This window comes from Salvelinus fontinalis, chromosome 42, assembly GCF_029448725.1.
Source record: "Salvelinus fontinalis isolate EN_2023a chromosome 42, ASM2944872v1, whole genome shotgun sequence".
Classification (NCBI taxonomy): Eukaryota; Metazoa; Chordata; class Actinopteri; order Salmoniformes; family Salmonidae; genus Salvelinus; species Salvelinus fontinalis.
This window is the reverse complement of record NC_074706.1, coordinates 2,609,232-2,625,390: the sequence shown is the minus strand read 5'-3', so window position 1 is coordinate 2,625,390 and position 16,159 is coordinate 2,609,232. Positions and strand designations below refer to the sequence as shown.

Sequence of the window (16,159 nt, the reverse complement as noted above, 5' to 3'; positions counted from 1 at the left end):
TCAACACTCTTTCATTGACCTCCATACAAACATTCCACGCTTGGTGAGTAAAAAACAAAAAAGCCACCTGCTGGTTTTGGGCGCAGTTATCCCTCTCTTTACCTCTTCTTCTCTGCTGCAGTCGACTGCAAATTTGTGCTGTTGCTCTTCATCAACATCGTCTTGAAGCCAGCGCCTGCATTGTGGGAGGCTTCAATCATGTTGTGTTTTTATTCGACCCACCAAACATGACCAAAGTGACTGAAACAGGAACCAACTTTGCCATGATTCATGTATACAGTGGATACGTACAAATGAACGTGATATTTGAGTCTCTTTCACCAGTTGATAGTACACTGTACACACATACAGTATATTTACAGTTTGTTAGTGTGTGATACATATGGAGATGTTTATTTCTACATTACAAAGACACCTTGTATGAAGAATGGAAACACTCGACTTTCCTCTGCAGTCGGTTACTTCAGCCTTATGAAATGAAATGTTCTTTCCACCCTTATGAATCCTTTCCAAATATTGTTTCAAACAGAGGGTGCATGACTTTACATAAACTATTACATTATACTTTTCAAATCAGAGGAGGCTGGTGGGAGGACCTATAGGAGGGAATGGAATCAACGGAATGGTACCAAACACGTAAAACACATGAAAACAACGTGTTTAACTTTGTTCCATTGATTCCATTCCAGCCACTACAATGAGCCCTTCCTCCTATAGCTCCTCCCATCAGCCTCCAGACAGACAGACACACAGTAACACCTCCCTTCACTTCATCTTGTACTAATCGTTCATTTCATCTCTCACTGACTCTCACACACACTCATATCCCTCTCTCTCCTTTCTCTTTCATAGAACTGTCTGGCGCACTGTGAGAATGGTGTGTTCACTGCAGTAGTGGGAGACTTTAGTCTGGCAGAGAAGATTCCAGACTACAGGTTAGTGCTGTGAGAAGATTCCAGACTACAGGTTAGTGCTGTGAGAAGATTCCAGACTACAGGTTAGTGCTGTGAGAAGATTCCAGACTACAGGTTAGTGCTGTGAGAAGATTCCAGACTACAGGTTAGTTCTGTGAGAAGTTTCCAGACTACAGGTTAGTGCTGTGAGAAAGTTCCTCCAGATTACAGGAAGACTATATGACTGTCTCCTCATATTCCCATCATGACTGCACATATAGCCTTAAATACATTGCACATTGTATTCTGTTTTTCTCTCCTGAAAAATAAATGTGTTCTATATGAATGTATTATTTTCCTCTCCTCCAGTGACGGGGCTGATAAGCAGCCTCTGGCTGTGGTGGGCTCCCCCTACTGGATGGCCCCGTAGGTGCTGAGATGAGAGCTATATGATGAAAAGATACTAACAGTACTGTACTGTTTCCTGGCTGCTATCTCACTGGTCTGAGTGCATAATAAGAGGAAGCAAACACAGTAATGCAATACAGTAGTACTATGCTATAATGCAATCTGGAAGGACAACTGTTCCATGTCCCTGCTGTGTTTTTCTGGATGTGTCTAGTGGGTCTTGCTAATATGTATGTTTCTAGCAAATGACCAGGCTCTTTCAAGGTGTATTATTGTGAATATGCCAAGTGAGATGTTATTGATCAGATATGATTGGCTGACTCTGACCCCTAGGTGGATGTGTTTGACTATGGAATCATCCTGTGTGAGGTCATCGCCCAGATAGAGGCAGATTCGGACTTCCTACCTCGCACTTAGGCAGGCGCGCACACACACACACACACACACACACACACACACACACACACACACACACACACACACACACAAAACCCAAGTGTATGACAGGCACACAGTTAACCAATGTTTTTCCGTTTTACACGATCACACAACCGTAAATAAAGCCTTTAATACTATCACACAACAAACGGACAGTGTATGAACAAACCCTTAACCCAACCCTTTCACCACCACTGCACAACCCCAGTAGGTCTACTATCAAATAGCACCATAGAATATTTTTTTCCACTTTGACCCAGAAAAGAAGTACCCTCCTTTCCCTTATTGAACATAATCACATGTAACTGCTGTGGAGGACTTGAGTATTGAATCGATGCAGTACATTGTAGAGGTTCCATTCTTGTTTTAATGTTTATTGAGTAGAACTCTATCACAGTGTGTCTCCATTGAGTAAATACTGTGTAGAAATACAACATGTAAATATTTTAAACCTAGTCAGACAAACTGATTTACAGCTAGTCGGCTACATTAAAAGATGATGATGATGGTTTTCTGTGTGTGCAGGACTTTGGGCTAGACGTTGGTTGCCTTTGAGAACCTGGTCGGTGACTATCGGACACCATTCCTCAACCTTGCAGTCCTCTGCTCTAATTTAAAATACAATAACAGACAGACTGACAGACAGACATAATTGCATGCATCCATGACTCTGTGTACATACTTACTGTAAATGCATAGATTGACAACCTCAAAGCCTTGACCTTCACCTCTCCCACCGCTGCCAGTCCCTCCACTGCACCCCCGAGCTGGGGCGAACCCTCGCCCCCCTCCTCCGGGACCCCGACCTGCAGAGCTTGGGGAAAGACGAGGAAGAAGAGGTGGAGGATGAAAGGAGAAGGGAGGGATGGTGGAGGATGAAAGGTGGAAGGATAAAGGAGGGATGGTGGAGGATGAAAGGAGGAAGGATAAAGGAGGGATGGTGAGGATGAAAGGAGGAAGGTTAAAGGAGGGATGGTGGAGGATGAAAAGAAGAAGGATAAAGGAGGGATGGTGGAGGATGAAAGGAGGAAGGATAAGGGAGGGATGGTGGAGGATGAAAGGAGGAAGGAGAAGGAGAAGGGAGGGTGGAGGATGAAAGGAGGAAGGATAAAGGAGGGATGGTGGAGGATGAAATGAGGAATGATAAAGGAGGGATGGTGGAGGATGAAAGGAGGAAGGAGAAGGGAGGGATGGTGGAAGATGAAAGGAGTAAGGATAAAGGACGGATGGTGAAGGATCAAAGGAGGAAGGATAAAGGAGGGATGGTGGAGGATGAAAGGAGGAAGGATAAAGGAGGGATGGTGGAGGATGAAAGGAGGAAGGAGAAGGGAGGGATTGTGGAGGATGAAAGGAGGAAGGAGAAGGGAGGGATGGTGGAGGATGAAAGGAGGAAGGAGAAGGGAGGGATGGTGGAGGATGAAAGGAGGGAGGAGAAGGGAGGGATGGTGGAAGATGAAAGGAGTAAGGATAAAGGACGGATGGTGAAGGATCAAAGGAGGAAGGATAAAGGAGGGATGGTGGAGGATGAAAGGAGGAAGGATAAAGGAGGGATGGTGGAGGATGAAAGGAGGAAGGAGAAGGGAGGGATTGTGGAGGATGAAAGGAGGAAGGAGAAGGGAGGGATGGTGGAGGATGAAAGGAGGAAGGAGAAGGGAGGGATGGTGGAGGATGAAAGGAGGGAGGATAAAGGAGGGATGGTGGAGGATGAAATGAGGAAGGATAAAGGAGGGATGGTGGAGGATGAAAGGAGGAAGGATAAGGGAGGGATGGTGGAGGATGAAAGGAGGAAGGAAAAGGGAGGGATGGTGGAGGATGAAAGGAGGAAGGAGAAGGGAGGGATGGTGGAGGATGAAAGGAGGAAGGAGAAGTGAGGGATGGTGGAGGATGAAAGGAGGAAGGAGAAGGGAGGGATGGTGGAGGATGAAAGGAGGAAGGATAACGGAGGGATGGTGGAGGATGAAAGGAGGAAGGAGAAGGAGGGATAATGGAGGATGAAAGGAGGAAGGATAAAGGAGGGATGGTGGAGGATGAAAGGAGGAAGGAGAAGGGAGGGATGGTGAGGGATGAAAGGAGGAAGGTTAAAGGAGGGATGGTGGAGGATGAAAAGAAGAAGGATAAAGGAGGGATGGTGGAGGATGAAAGGAGGAAGGATAAGGGAGGGATGGTGGAGGATGAAAGGAGGAAGGAGAAGGAGAAGGGAGGGTGGAGGATGAAAGGAGGAAGGATAAAGGAGGGATGGTGGAGGATGAAAGGAGGAAGGATAAAGGAGGGATGGTGAGGATGAAAGGAGGAAGGTTAAAGGAGGGATGGTGGAGGATGAAAAGAAGAAGGATAAAGGAGGGATGGTGGAGGATGAAAGGAGGAAGGATAAGGGAGGGATGGTGGAGGATGAAAGGAGGAAGGAGAAGGAGAAGGGAGGGTGGAGGATGAAAGGAGGAAGGATAAAGGAGGGATGGTGGAGGATGAAATGAGGAAGGATAAAGGAGGGATGGTGGAGGATGAAAGGAGGAAGGAGAAGGGAGGGATGGTGGAAGATGAAATGAGTAAGGATAAAGGACGGATGGTGAAGGATCAAAGGAGGAAGGATAAAGGAGGGATGGTGGAGGATGAAAGGAGGAAGGATAAAGGAGGGAGGGATGGTGGAGGATGAAAGGAGGAAGGAGAAGGGAGGGATTGTGGAGGATGAAAGGAGGAAGGAGAAGGGAGGGATGGTGGAGGATGAAAGGAGGAAGGAGAAGGGAGGGATGGTGGAGGATGAAAGGAGGGAGGAGAAGGGAGGGATGGTGGAAGATGAAAGGAGTAAGGATAAAGGACGGATGGTGAAGGATCAAAGGAGGAAGGATAAAGGAGGGATGGTGGAGGATGAAAGGAGGAAGGATAAAGGAGGGATGGTGGAGGATGAAAGGAGGAAGGAGAAGGGAGGGATTGTGGAGGATGAAAGGAGGAAGGAGAAGGGAGGGATGGTGGAGGATGAAAGGAGGAAGGAGAAGGGAGGGATGGTGGAGGATGAAAGGAGGGAGGATAAAGGAGGGATGGTGGAGGATGAAATGAGGAAGGATAAAGGAGGGATGGTGGAGGATGAAAGGAGGAAGGATAAGGGAGGGATGGTGGAGGATGAAAGGAGGAAGGAAAAGGGAGGGATGGTGGAGGATGAAAGGAGGAAGGAGAAGGGAGGGATGGTGGAGGATGAAAGGAGGAAGGAGAAGTGAGGGATGGTGGAGGATGAAAGGAGGAAGGAGAAGGGAGGGATGGTGGAGGATGAAAGGAGGAAGGATAAAGGAGGGATGGTGGAGGATGAAAGGAGGAAGGAGAAGGAGGGATAATGGAGGATGAAAGGAGGAAGGATAAAGGAGGGATGGTGGAGGATGAAAGGAGGAAGGAGAAGGGAGGGATGGTGAGGGATGAAAGGAGGAAGGTTAAAGGAGGGATGGTGGAGGATGAAAAGAAGAAGGATAAAGGAGGGATGGTGGAGGATGAAAGGAGGAAGGATAAGGGAGGGATGGTGGAGGATGAAAGGAGGAAGGAGAAGGAGAAGGGAGGGTGGAGGATGAAAGGAGGAAGGATAAAGGAGGGATGGTGGAGGATGAAATGAGGAAGGATAAAGGAGGGATGGTGGAGGATGAAAGGAGGAAGGAGAAGGGAGGGATGGTGGAAGATGAAAGGAGTAAGGATAAAGGACGGATGGTGAAGGATCAAAGGAGGAAGGATAAAGGAGGGATGGTGGAGGATGAAAGGAGGAAGGATAAAGGAGGGATGGTGGAGGATGAAAGGAGGAAGGAGAAGGGAGGGATTGTGGAGGATGAAAGGAGGAAGGAGAAGGGAGGGATGGTGGAGGATGAAAGGAGGAAGGAGAAGGGAGGGATGGTGGAGGATGAAAGGAGGGAGGAGAAGGGAGGGATGGTGGAAGATGAAAGGAGTAAGGATAAAGGACGGATGGTGAAGGATCAAAGGAGGAAGGATAAAGGAGGGATGGTGGAGGATGAAAGGAGGAAGGATAAAGGAGGGATGGTGGAGGATGAAAGGAGGAAGGAGAAGGGAGGGATTGTGGAGGATGAAAGGAGGAAGGAGAAGGGAGGGATGGTGGAGGATGAAAGGAGGAAGGAGAAGGGAGGGATGGTGGAGGATGAAAGGAAGGAGGATAAAGGAGGGATGGTGGAGGATGAAATGAGGAAGGATAAAGGAGGGATGGTGGAGGATGAAAGGAGGAAGGATAAGGGAGGGATGGTGGAGGATGAAAGGAGGAAGGAAAAGGGAGGGATGGTGGAGGATGAAAGGAGGAAGGATAAAGGAGGGATGGTGGAGGATGAAAGGAGGAAGGAGAAGGGAGGGATGGTGAGGGATGAAAGGAGGAAGGATAAAGGAGGGATGGTGGAGGACATGTCAGATGATTCAGTGCTGCTTCTGGACCTGGACATGGTGTCTCTGGAAGAGGAAGAGGAAGAGGAGGAAGCTTTTTCTCTGGGGGAGCCTATGGACTGCAGCAGGTCTCCTGACACATTAGAGGGCGCTGTCCCAACACCAGGGAGACGTCTACTACACCCAGCCTCGTTCTCTTCCTCCTTGTTTCTGCAGCCTAACGGCTGGGGCTATCCAGTCTCCAACTCCCCTCCCCCTCCCTCCCTCATCTCCCCCATCTGGACAACAACAACGGCTCGGCGACGGCGGTCGTCGGACGTCCGATTGGCTGGAGGGATAGCAGCTTCCGCACTGCAATCCTGGACCCCCCTGCTGGCCCCGCCCCTGAGCAAGATGAGTTAATTTCCTGTCCGGGCTGCTGTCTTATTGGATTGAGCTTTCCTTCTTTGTGCCTGAAGGAGGCGAATGGTCTCGCTCCTCTGACCGCGCCTTGTGTGCCTTGGCTGCCTCTACCTGAGCGACAGACTTAAGTAGGGCTCCCCCTAGTGGGCTGACTGACAAAGTGTGTGTGTGTGTGCGCGTGTGCGCGTTTGTGCCTGTGTGTGTGTGTGTGTGTGCGTGTGTGTGTGTGTGTGTGTGTGTGTGTGTGTGTGTGTGTGTGTGCGTGTGTGTGTGTGTGAATTCATTATTTTCTTCTTTTTATTCTTTTGAGATCTTATATATTGGTTGTTGACCTGGAGCCATTTGATAACTGCAGTGTGTCGCTGGTTTGTTCACTCACTTTCTACACTCTGAATCTTTCTATTTGATTCCTACTAATGACTCTTCACTGGTCTGGGTGGTGCGTGAGATTTGAATTGAATTCAAACAGGTCCTTCTTCTTCCCTCAAAACTCAAAGTGTTCTTCCAATAACCCACTATGATCCAGGTATCCTCTCAGTGTTCTTCCCATAACCCTCTATGATCCAGGTATCATCAGCGTGTTTTAACAGCCTGTGTAACTTTGAAACATCATGAAAAGCAATTCTCCTCTTTGTACTGATTATTCCACCCAAGGTTCCGTGTTTGTGTGTTTGTGTGTGTGCGTGTGTGCGTGTGTGTGTGTGTGAGAGAGAGCTTGCGCCTGCTTGTGTGTCAGAGGGAGAGAGATAGTATGTGTGTGACTGAATGACTAAGGTTTGTCCCCTGATGTCTGTTTTGAAATGTTAAATGTTCGCTGGTCATTTCCCCCGTACCTGTGTGTGAGAGATTAGAGAACTGAGTGTAATAATTGTATATGAAGTGAGTGAGGTGTACATCATCTTTACTATAATTACTGATGAAAATCACTGCACTTTTGATTTCATAGGCCTGCTGGTTCCTTGTCTGTTTGGGATGAAATGGCACCCTATTCACTATATAGCGTACTACTTTGAACAAAGCCCCATGCATCCTGGTCAAAAGTAGTGCATTATATATGGAATAGGATGCCAATTTGTCAGTCGGTCCCAGAGTTTAGGATTTGTTTTTCTCCCTCTGCTGGCCTGGAGGACTCAGACAGACCAGGCCACCATGGCTCACATATGTGTCTCAATAACCGTCAATGGCTTCCATTCCTCATAACCTTTACCTCTAGGAGAAGCTATACAGGACCAGGAAAAGGTCCCGGCCATGTTTATATATCAACTAATATGAGGGAACTTAAAAAGATTCATGACTATTTGGCTATAGCTATTAACATTCATAACCAGTTCTAACCAGTTAATCTATCTAGTGATCTGTAGGAAAGGAGGAGGAGGAAAGATAAATAAGACTATTGGGACGTAGCCGCTCTCCCTTAACTGTGTTGGCCAGAGAGTCTCTTTATTACTTCACTGTTTAAACATCATGATTTACAGAGTCTAGACAACTGTGTGCATCCATCTAAAGAATTCCACTGTTCTGTCCCATATTGATGATGTCATAATGACAATGGTGTGAACACCGACCCATATGTCCATGGAACGACCGAGTCATGGAGTGTAATGCACTGAATGAAGACGTTTTTTATTTTTTGTTGTTGATTAAAACATATTTTATTTATAATGCCAATGCATGAAAACTACCCTGAAATCACGTATGTAGCTAATTACCAGCTTTAATAAACTGTCATGATGATTATTTGTGTTATTTTAAGAAAATGTCCTCATTGAATATAAATGAAAACATTGAATGTAATCTATTGTAGCTGGCATTTGTCTAAATTCTCATTACATAATGTTTACTATTGACATAAATGGAAACAATCACAGACACAGCAGAGGCAGGTTAAATGTCATAAAGCTTTATGTAAGCTATAGAATATACATCTATAGAAGTCAATGGGTCCACAGTTACAGACTATAACATTAGAATGGCAACAGAGTACACTGTCTGTAGATGCATTCAATGCAATGCAATACAATTGTATTTACATTCAATGTGACTAAGCTTGGGACTCTCGAACAGCATTGTTTCAGATTTTCATTGTATACCGCAAGCAGCTTGTACTGCTTTCACCACTGGTACAATAACACTTTTAATAAAACCATCTATAAAGCCATTTTCTCCTTCAGCTCTCTCTCTTGCCTCCCTTTCATGTTTTTCTCTCACCTCCTTTATTTCTTTATCTTTAGCCTCTTTTTCCAGTTTCAGTTTCTCCAGTTCCTCCTCCCTGAGTCTCTGCTCTTCCTTCTCTCTCTGGATTCTCTTCTTCTCCTCTTTAATCGCTTTCTCCTGAGCTTCTTGTTTCATTTTCTTCAGTTCCTCCTCATGTCTGCGTTTCTGCTCTTCGTTCTCTTTCAGGATCCTCTCATTCTCCTCTTTAAGCACTTTCTCCCGGGCCTCTTGTTTAATTTTGTCTTCCTTCAGTTTCTCCTCTTCTCTGCGTATCTTCTCTTCATTCTCTCTCAGGATCCTCTCTTTCTCTTCTTCAATCGCTCTCTCAGCCTTCTGGAACATCTCAGTGGTGTAGTAGCTTCCTCCATTCATCTTCACCATCTTGTTTATCTTCTCAAGCAGCTCAGTGACCTGGGAGGGATTCTTATCATTGTTGTTAAAGACATGATATCCCCCTTTGCATTGGGAAAGTAAACCTTTCAGATCTGGATTTTCATGCAGGGCCTTTTGAATTGTTGCACCAGCATTATCACCATCACCAAGAACTTCTCCGTGTGTGAAGAGAACCATGCTGTATTTTGATGCTTCGTCACCAAAGAACCTTTGAATTATCTCCACAGTTTCCTTTTCCTCTTTAGTGAATCTTGCCAGCTTGATCACAATCAGGAACACATTGGGACCAGGTGCAGAGAAAGAGATGCATTTAGCAATCCTTTTCAGTGACTCCTCATTGGACAATGTAGTATCAAACAAACCTGGGGTGTCAATAACAGCTACACTTTGCTCACCCACCTTCCCTCTTGTCTTTTTACAGTCTTTTGTCAGAGAAATCAAAGAAAACATTGATTTGAAAGTGTTTGTCCCCAGAATGGTGTTTCCCGTTGCACTTTTCCCACCTCCAGTCTTCCCGACCAGAACAATCCGGACCTCCTTTTGTATCTGCAGTTGGAATTCTGTTGGATTAAATGGACATGGCTGTTTACTTTTAAAGAGGTCTAGTCTTCACGTAACACATGTTGGCAAATTTTGAGGAACGGCTAATTTCTTAAGATTCACACTTCTTGACACAAAGCAGTACTTCATGGTCTGCACAAAATAATCTGTGAGCATCGCCTCTACAGATGTCGGATCTTAATTTGAGCCAGTTTGCTACAGCAGGAAAATAATCCTGCAGCAACAAGAAATGTGAATTATTTTATGGATTATAATTAATGGACATTTTCGTAGGGGTTGACATATTGTGCGTTAGGGAAAATCAAGTCTGAACTTGCAAAGTGGACATTAGAGTACTTAAAACGCAAATCCACTAAACTTTTGCATTTGCTGCTGTGCAGGAAAACCTTCAGCAACAAAACATTTATCAAATAAAGATCTTACATCTGTATGTGTTAAACTGTTTTATGCCATTATCATTTTTTTGCTAAATTGACTCCCATCAAATACCAAGCAATCTCTTGGTTTTAATATATAAATAATGGCCACAGCACAAAAATAAATGTAAAATCCATGTGTTCCTTTTTAGAATCATTACAGCAGGTGAGAAAGAGAATGAAAGATAGAGAAGGTAGTGCTCTAAAACAGTCATATACAATAAGCGCTTACAAGAATAAAAACAAAATGTTAGTTATGAATGTAAAAAAATAAAGACTTACCTAAAGTATTAATAAAACATGTTTCAATTATTATTATTTTTTAAAATATGAATTACTCCACTGACTTGTACATTATAATGTAACTAATAATGTTAACATTTTGTGTCAACTTGACCAGGAAATAAAAGCAGTGGAGTAATATAAAATAATGCTCCCCACTGCTATACATCAGTATATTTCTAGAGCACATGAAGTTCAAAGGAAAAAGCACATAAAAAAACAAATCAATACCATTGACTTGAGTTCCCATCTTTATAAACTAAAGGCTACTCACCAGACTGAGACTCTTTGCTGTTCATGTTTGCAGTGAAGATCTGTCAGTCTCAAGCACTATGTGAGAGTAGTAGTAGTAGAAGTAGTTTCTGTGCTCCTAAAAGGATACTAAAGAGATACAATGTGAGAGTGGGTCTTCTCACTTGTTTTATACAGGATCTCTCAGGTGCCCACGCCCTGACACACCCACAGGCTTTCTCTTAGCTTTCATACAATTTCTGAAATCCTTTCCCACTAGTTATGGCTGTAATACAATAGAAATGTTTTGACTGGTCTAATATTTAACTATTCAGTCAAGTCAAATCGTAATAAACTAGTATGTTTGGACTACTATGTTTGGACTACTAATTGAGGCCGAATATATTCAACATGTTTGAACATTTCCGGGATGCCGTAGAGTGCCCGGGAGCCTATGGGAGCCATCATCCGCAAATGGGTTATGTGCTTACACTTTACGAGACTGTGGCATTATGTTTTACTCTGGGTTTGATCTAAAGATTTGGTCAAATGCGCCGGGAGCTGATCAGGAACCTGTAGATCGTACTAAAAACGTGTAGTGTCTGCCCGGCTATAGTTTCACATATTGTTACTCAATAAGTCACACCTTAAGTGACCTCATTTGCTATAGTCTATAGGTTGGGTATTGAAAGCCCCACATTGTGAATAATAATAGTTCTAATGACAATACTAATAATATACTAATACTAATAATACCTTTATTTGTAAAGCAATTTTCATATACTTCAAAATGCAAAGCACAAAGCAAACAATAACAACGTGGAAGATCAGTAGGCTTAACTATATGCCACCGTTAGTGTAATGAATATACAGCAGAAAAGTCTGCTTCCTCTAAGTCAAGTGGTGTTACAGAACATGTGTCTTTGCATTACAACTTCCTGCCCCCTGACACATAACGTATGTATTGTCTCATACTAAATGATTGTTCATTTCTCTTTACTGATGATGTCTACCTATACACCCTCCACTATCTGTCTTTGGACAGTGATGCTAAATTGTTACATTTGGCTCTGTACTAGAGCATTTTGAATTTGAGATCAATGTTCATATGAGGTGACAGTATAGAATGTCACCTTTTACTTGAAGGTATTTTCTTACATATCTGAATTACCATTTAGAAAATGAAAGCACCTTAGAGATCTAGTCCCGCCATTTGTAAACGTCATAAGTATTTAGACAAATTTCACTTATAGTGTACCAAAGTAGTAAAAAACATAGTATTTGGTACCATATTCCTAGCACTCAATGACTACATCAAGCTTGTGACTCTACAAACTCAATGCCTTTACAGTTTGTTGTAGTTGTGAATGGCAGAAATGCAACATTGGGCTTCAGGAAAAATGTGCTGTAAGAAAACTGTAAAATTCTATAAAAAAAATCACATCAAAATGGATGAAAAGCATTTAAATATGATGGATAATATTGTCTAATGGTATATACATCTGAAATTAAGTCATATTTAGTCTGAAATAGACATATTTATCTACCCGTCCGATCCATGTTTTTTGAATTTCGCTATCAAAACATATATTTTTTAAAGGAAAAACTATGTTGTGTATTTTCTATGTATGGAGAACATCTAACTTACTTCTAGTAATATTTGGTTGTCCTTTCTGGCTTCATTTGAAGAGAGAACCTCCTATCTTACTTCTTTAACATAAAATGAATGGTCGTCAATGGCCGTATTCTGACCTCATAAACCACCATTTTAAAAAATATATTCATTTTTGCTATTTTGATGTGTAGAGGGAACATCAAAGTTAACCTTGAAGTATGTGGTTGTCCATAGTTGCTGAATGTGGAAGGGAATCAGTCTCTAACTTGTCTATCAATATATGTACTGTTGCTGAGTGGTGCACTGGTCTAAGGCACTGTAGGGTTCACTACAGACCCTGGTTCAATCCCAGGCTGCATCACAACTGGCCATGATGGCGAGTCCCATAGGGCGGCGTACAATTGGTCTAGTGTCATCCCGGTTAGGGGAGGGTTCAGCCGAGGAAGGCTGTCATTGAAAAGAGAAATTTGTTTTCATCTGACTTGCTTAGTTAAATAATATGTGAATGTGGCCTTATGTCTCAGTTTGGGAACCCTTTAAGCTGTGTTTTTGCAACACTTACAAAACTAGCCCTAGCTATGGCTCAGAGTTATTGTTTCCCAATTTCCTTTTTTTCTGCACAGCTCCTACATTTTAGAGAAGACAAGAACAAAAATGTAACGTCATGTACTTGCATGGAAGGACTACAACATACAGTATGATTGTGTAGTGGACCAGTGTGGTGTCAGACGATGCCACAATAATCATTAATGGCACACAACAAAATGACTACTGAGAGATACATCTGGGTCTAAGTAGATTCACTATTTAGTGTTTGACATGATACTTTCGCTTAGGACTTGTACAGGATCAGTGGAGGAAAAAGTACCCAATTGTAAAAGTAAAACAAAAAAAATCAGTCAAGACCTCAGAAAAGAAGTTGTAGACCACAAGTCTGGTTCATCGTTGGGAGCAATTTCCAAACACCTGATTGTACCACATTCATTTGTACAAACAATAGTACGCAAGTATAAACACCATGGGACCACGCAGAGATCATACCGCTCAGGTAGGAGAGGCATTCTGTCTCCTAGAGATGAACGTACTTTGGTGCGAAAAGTGCAAATCAATCCCAGAACAACAGCAAAGGACCTTGTGAAGATGCTAAAGGAAACAGGTGCAAAAGTATCTATATCCACAGTAAAACTAGTGCTATATCGACATAACCTGAAAGGACGCTCAGAAAGGAAGAAACCACTGCTCCAAAACTGCCATAAAAAAGCCAGACTACGGTTTGCAACTACACATTTGTGGCAAAGATCGTACTTTTTATTGAAATGTCCTCTGGTCTGATGAAACTAAGGAGGCCTACAAACCTGACTCAGTTACACCAGCTATGTCAGGAGGAATAGGCCAAAATTCACTCAACTTATTGTGGGAAGCTTGTGGAAGGCTACCCGAAACATTTGACCCAAGTTAATCAATTTAAAAGGCAATGTTACCAAATACTAATTGAGTGTATGCAAACTTATGACCCACTGGGAATGTGATGAAAGAAATAAAAGCTGAAATAAATGATTATCTCTGCTATTATTCTGACATTTCACATTCTTAAAATAAAGTGGGGATCCTAACTGACCTAACACAGGGATTTTTTACTCAGATTAAATGTCAGGAATTGTGAAAAACTGAGTTTAAATGTATTTGGCTAAGGTGCATTTAAACTTCTGACTTCAGCTGTGTAGTGTATTTATCTGAACTTCCAGTTGTGTTGCCTACCCTCAACATAACTGCAGTAATGGTTCAGTCCAAGCTGGGTAGAGCTCAGTGGATGTGTTGAGCTGGTCACTTGAGCTCAGATTGTTGGTTGGGTGAGGCTGTGAAGACATTTATATACGTTTTTTCTTTCTCTTTTCTAACTATACATGCAGCATTTTCAAATATTTTATTGAGTTACAGCTCATATAAGGAAATCAGTCAGAAATCAGAAATGAATTCATTAGGCCTAATCTATGGATTTCACATGACTGGGCAGGGTCGCTGCCATGGGTGGCCCTGGGAGGGCATAAGCCCACCCACTTGGGAGCCAGGCACAGCCAATCAGAAGGAGTTTTTCCCCACAAAGGTGCTTTATTACAGACAAAGAAACTTTGCCCCAGTCTGAGGTCCTGAGTGCTCTGGAGCTGGTTTTCATTATGGATCTCTGTACTTTGCACCGTTCATCTTTTCCTCAATCCTAACAAGTCTCGCAGTCCTTCCCACTGAAAAACACACTCACGGCATGATGCTGCCACCACCATGCTTCACCGTAGGGATGGTGCCAGGTTTCCTCTAGATGTGACGCTTGGCATTCAGGCCATAGAGTTGAATCAGGTTTTTTTGTTTCTCATGGTCTGAGAGTCTTTAGGTGCCTTTTGGCAAACTCCAAGCGCGCTGTCATGTGCCTTTCTCCGCCTGTCATTTGCATGGCTAAGTGAAGGTTATCTGAGGGTTTGCATGCCACCAGGAAGCCAGGCTATCTCATCCCGGATGATGAAGTCTCTGCCAAGCAGGTAGTATTTGATGGTGTCTAGGGCCCACTTCACGGCCAGGCATTCAAGATCAACAACAAAGTCTCCCTCAGATAGTTTTCTGCTCACATATGCCACTGGCTTCTGTTCTTCACTTTCACCTTGGAGTAAGATGGCTCCAATGCCCACCCCTGAGGCGTCAGTCTGCACTGTGAAATACTTTTCAAAGTCTGGCCTCTGCATGACAGGATTATTGAAAAGAGCCTCTTTCATGTCAAGAAAGGCTTTCTCGTGTTTCTCCTCCCACACAACTTTGTTGGACCCAGACTTCCGGGTCAGGTCAGTTTAAAGTTAATCCAGTACCAACTAGCGACAAACACATCCCTACTCAGTGGTGGTGCTACTGGCATTCACACAGTTAATTACTCTTTGTTAGTTCCCCCTTCTGTTTGAGCGACATTATTTGGTTTTCTTGCTGGGGAACGTAACACTGTCGTGCAACTTGTTTGCTGCTTGTAGCAGGTGGCATTTACAGGAATTATTTTCTCGAACTATAGAAAATTATTCTGCAGTGAGGGTGTGTAATCTAAGTCCAAGGTGTCCTTGGATGAACGTCAACAAAATTCAACAACTGAGACATAAACTGAACAAGTTCCACAGACATGTGACTAACAGAAATTGAATAATCTGTCCCTGAACAAAGGGGGGGTCAAAATCAAAAGTAACAGTCTGTATCTAGTGTGGCCACCAGCTGCATTAAATACTGCAGTGCATCTCATCCTCATGGACTGCACCAGATTTTCCAGTTCTTGCTGTGAGATGTTACCAAGGCACCTGCAAGTTCCCGTACATTTCTGGGGGGAATGGCCCTAGTCCTGACCCTCCGATCCAACAGGTCCCAGACATGCTCAATGGGATTGAGATCTGGGCTCTTTGCTGGTCATGGCAGAACACTGACATTCCTGTCTTGCAAGAAATCACGCACAGAACGAGCAGATAGGCTGGTGGCATTGTCTTGCTTTGGGGCGGCAGGGTAGCCTATTGGTAAGAGTGTTGGACTAGCAGCCGGAAGGTTGGAAGTTCAAATCCCAGAGTTGACAAGGTACAAATCTGTTGTTCTGCCCCTGAACAGGCAGTTAACCCACTGTTCCTAGGCTGTCATTGAAAATAAGAATTTGTTCTTAACTGACTTGTTAAGTAAAATAAAAATGCTGGAGGGTCATGTCAGGATTGAGCCTGCAGGAAGGTTACCACATGAGGGAGGAGGATGTCTTCCCTGTAACGCACAGCGTTGAGATTGCCTGCAATGACAACAAGCTCAGTCTGATGATGCTGTGACAGACCCTCCACCTCCAAATTGATCCTGCTCCAGAGTACAGACTTGTAATGCTCATTCCTTTGACAATAAACACAAACCTGACCATCACCCCTGGTGAGAGAAAACCGCGACTCGTGAAGAGC

General features: G+C 43.7%; 1 protein-coding gene and 1 pseudogene across 1 annotated transcript; one reads left to right on the top strand and one right to left on the bottom strand.

Annotated features, from left to right (window-relative positions):
- The first annotated feature begins 227 nt into the window (after positions 1–227).
- On the top strand, positions 228–6,625 carry LOC129841050 (uncharacterized; annotated as a pseudogene).
- A 1,756-nt stretch (positions 6,626–8,381) lies between these two features.
- On the bottom strand, positions 8,382–10,763 carry LOC129841560 (GTPase IMAP family member 9-like). Its single transcript, XM_055909894.1, has 2 exons — positions 10,638–10,763; positions 8,382–9,664 (listed from the first exon to the last, which is right to left on the bottom strand). Exons 1-2 carry the CDS (start codon positions 10,660–10,662, stop codon positions 8,577–8,579), a joined length of 1,113 nt encoding a protein of 370 aa, XP_055765869.1. The 5' UTR covers positions 10,663–10,763; the 3' UTR covers positions 8,382–8,576.
- Positions 10,764–16,159: the final 5,396 nt, after the last annotated feature.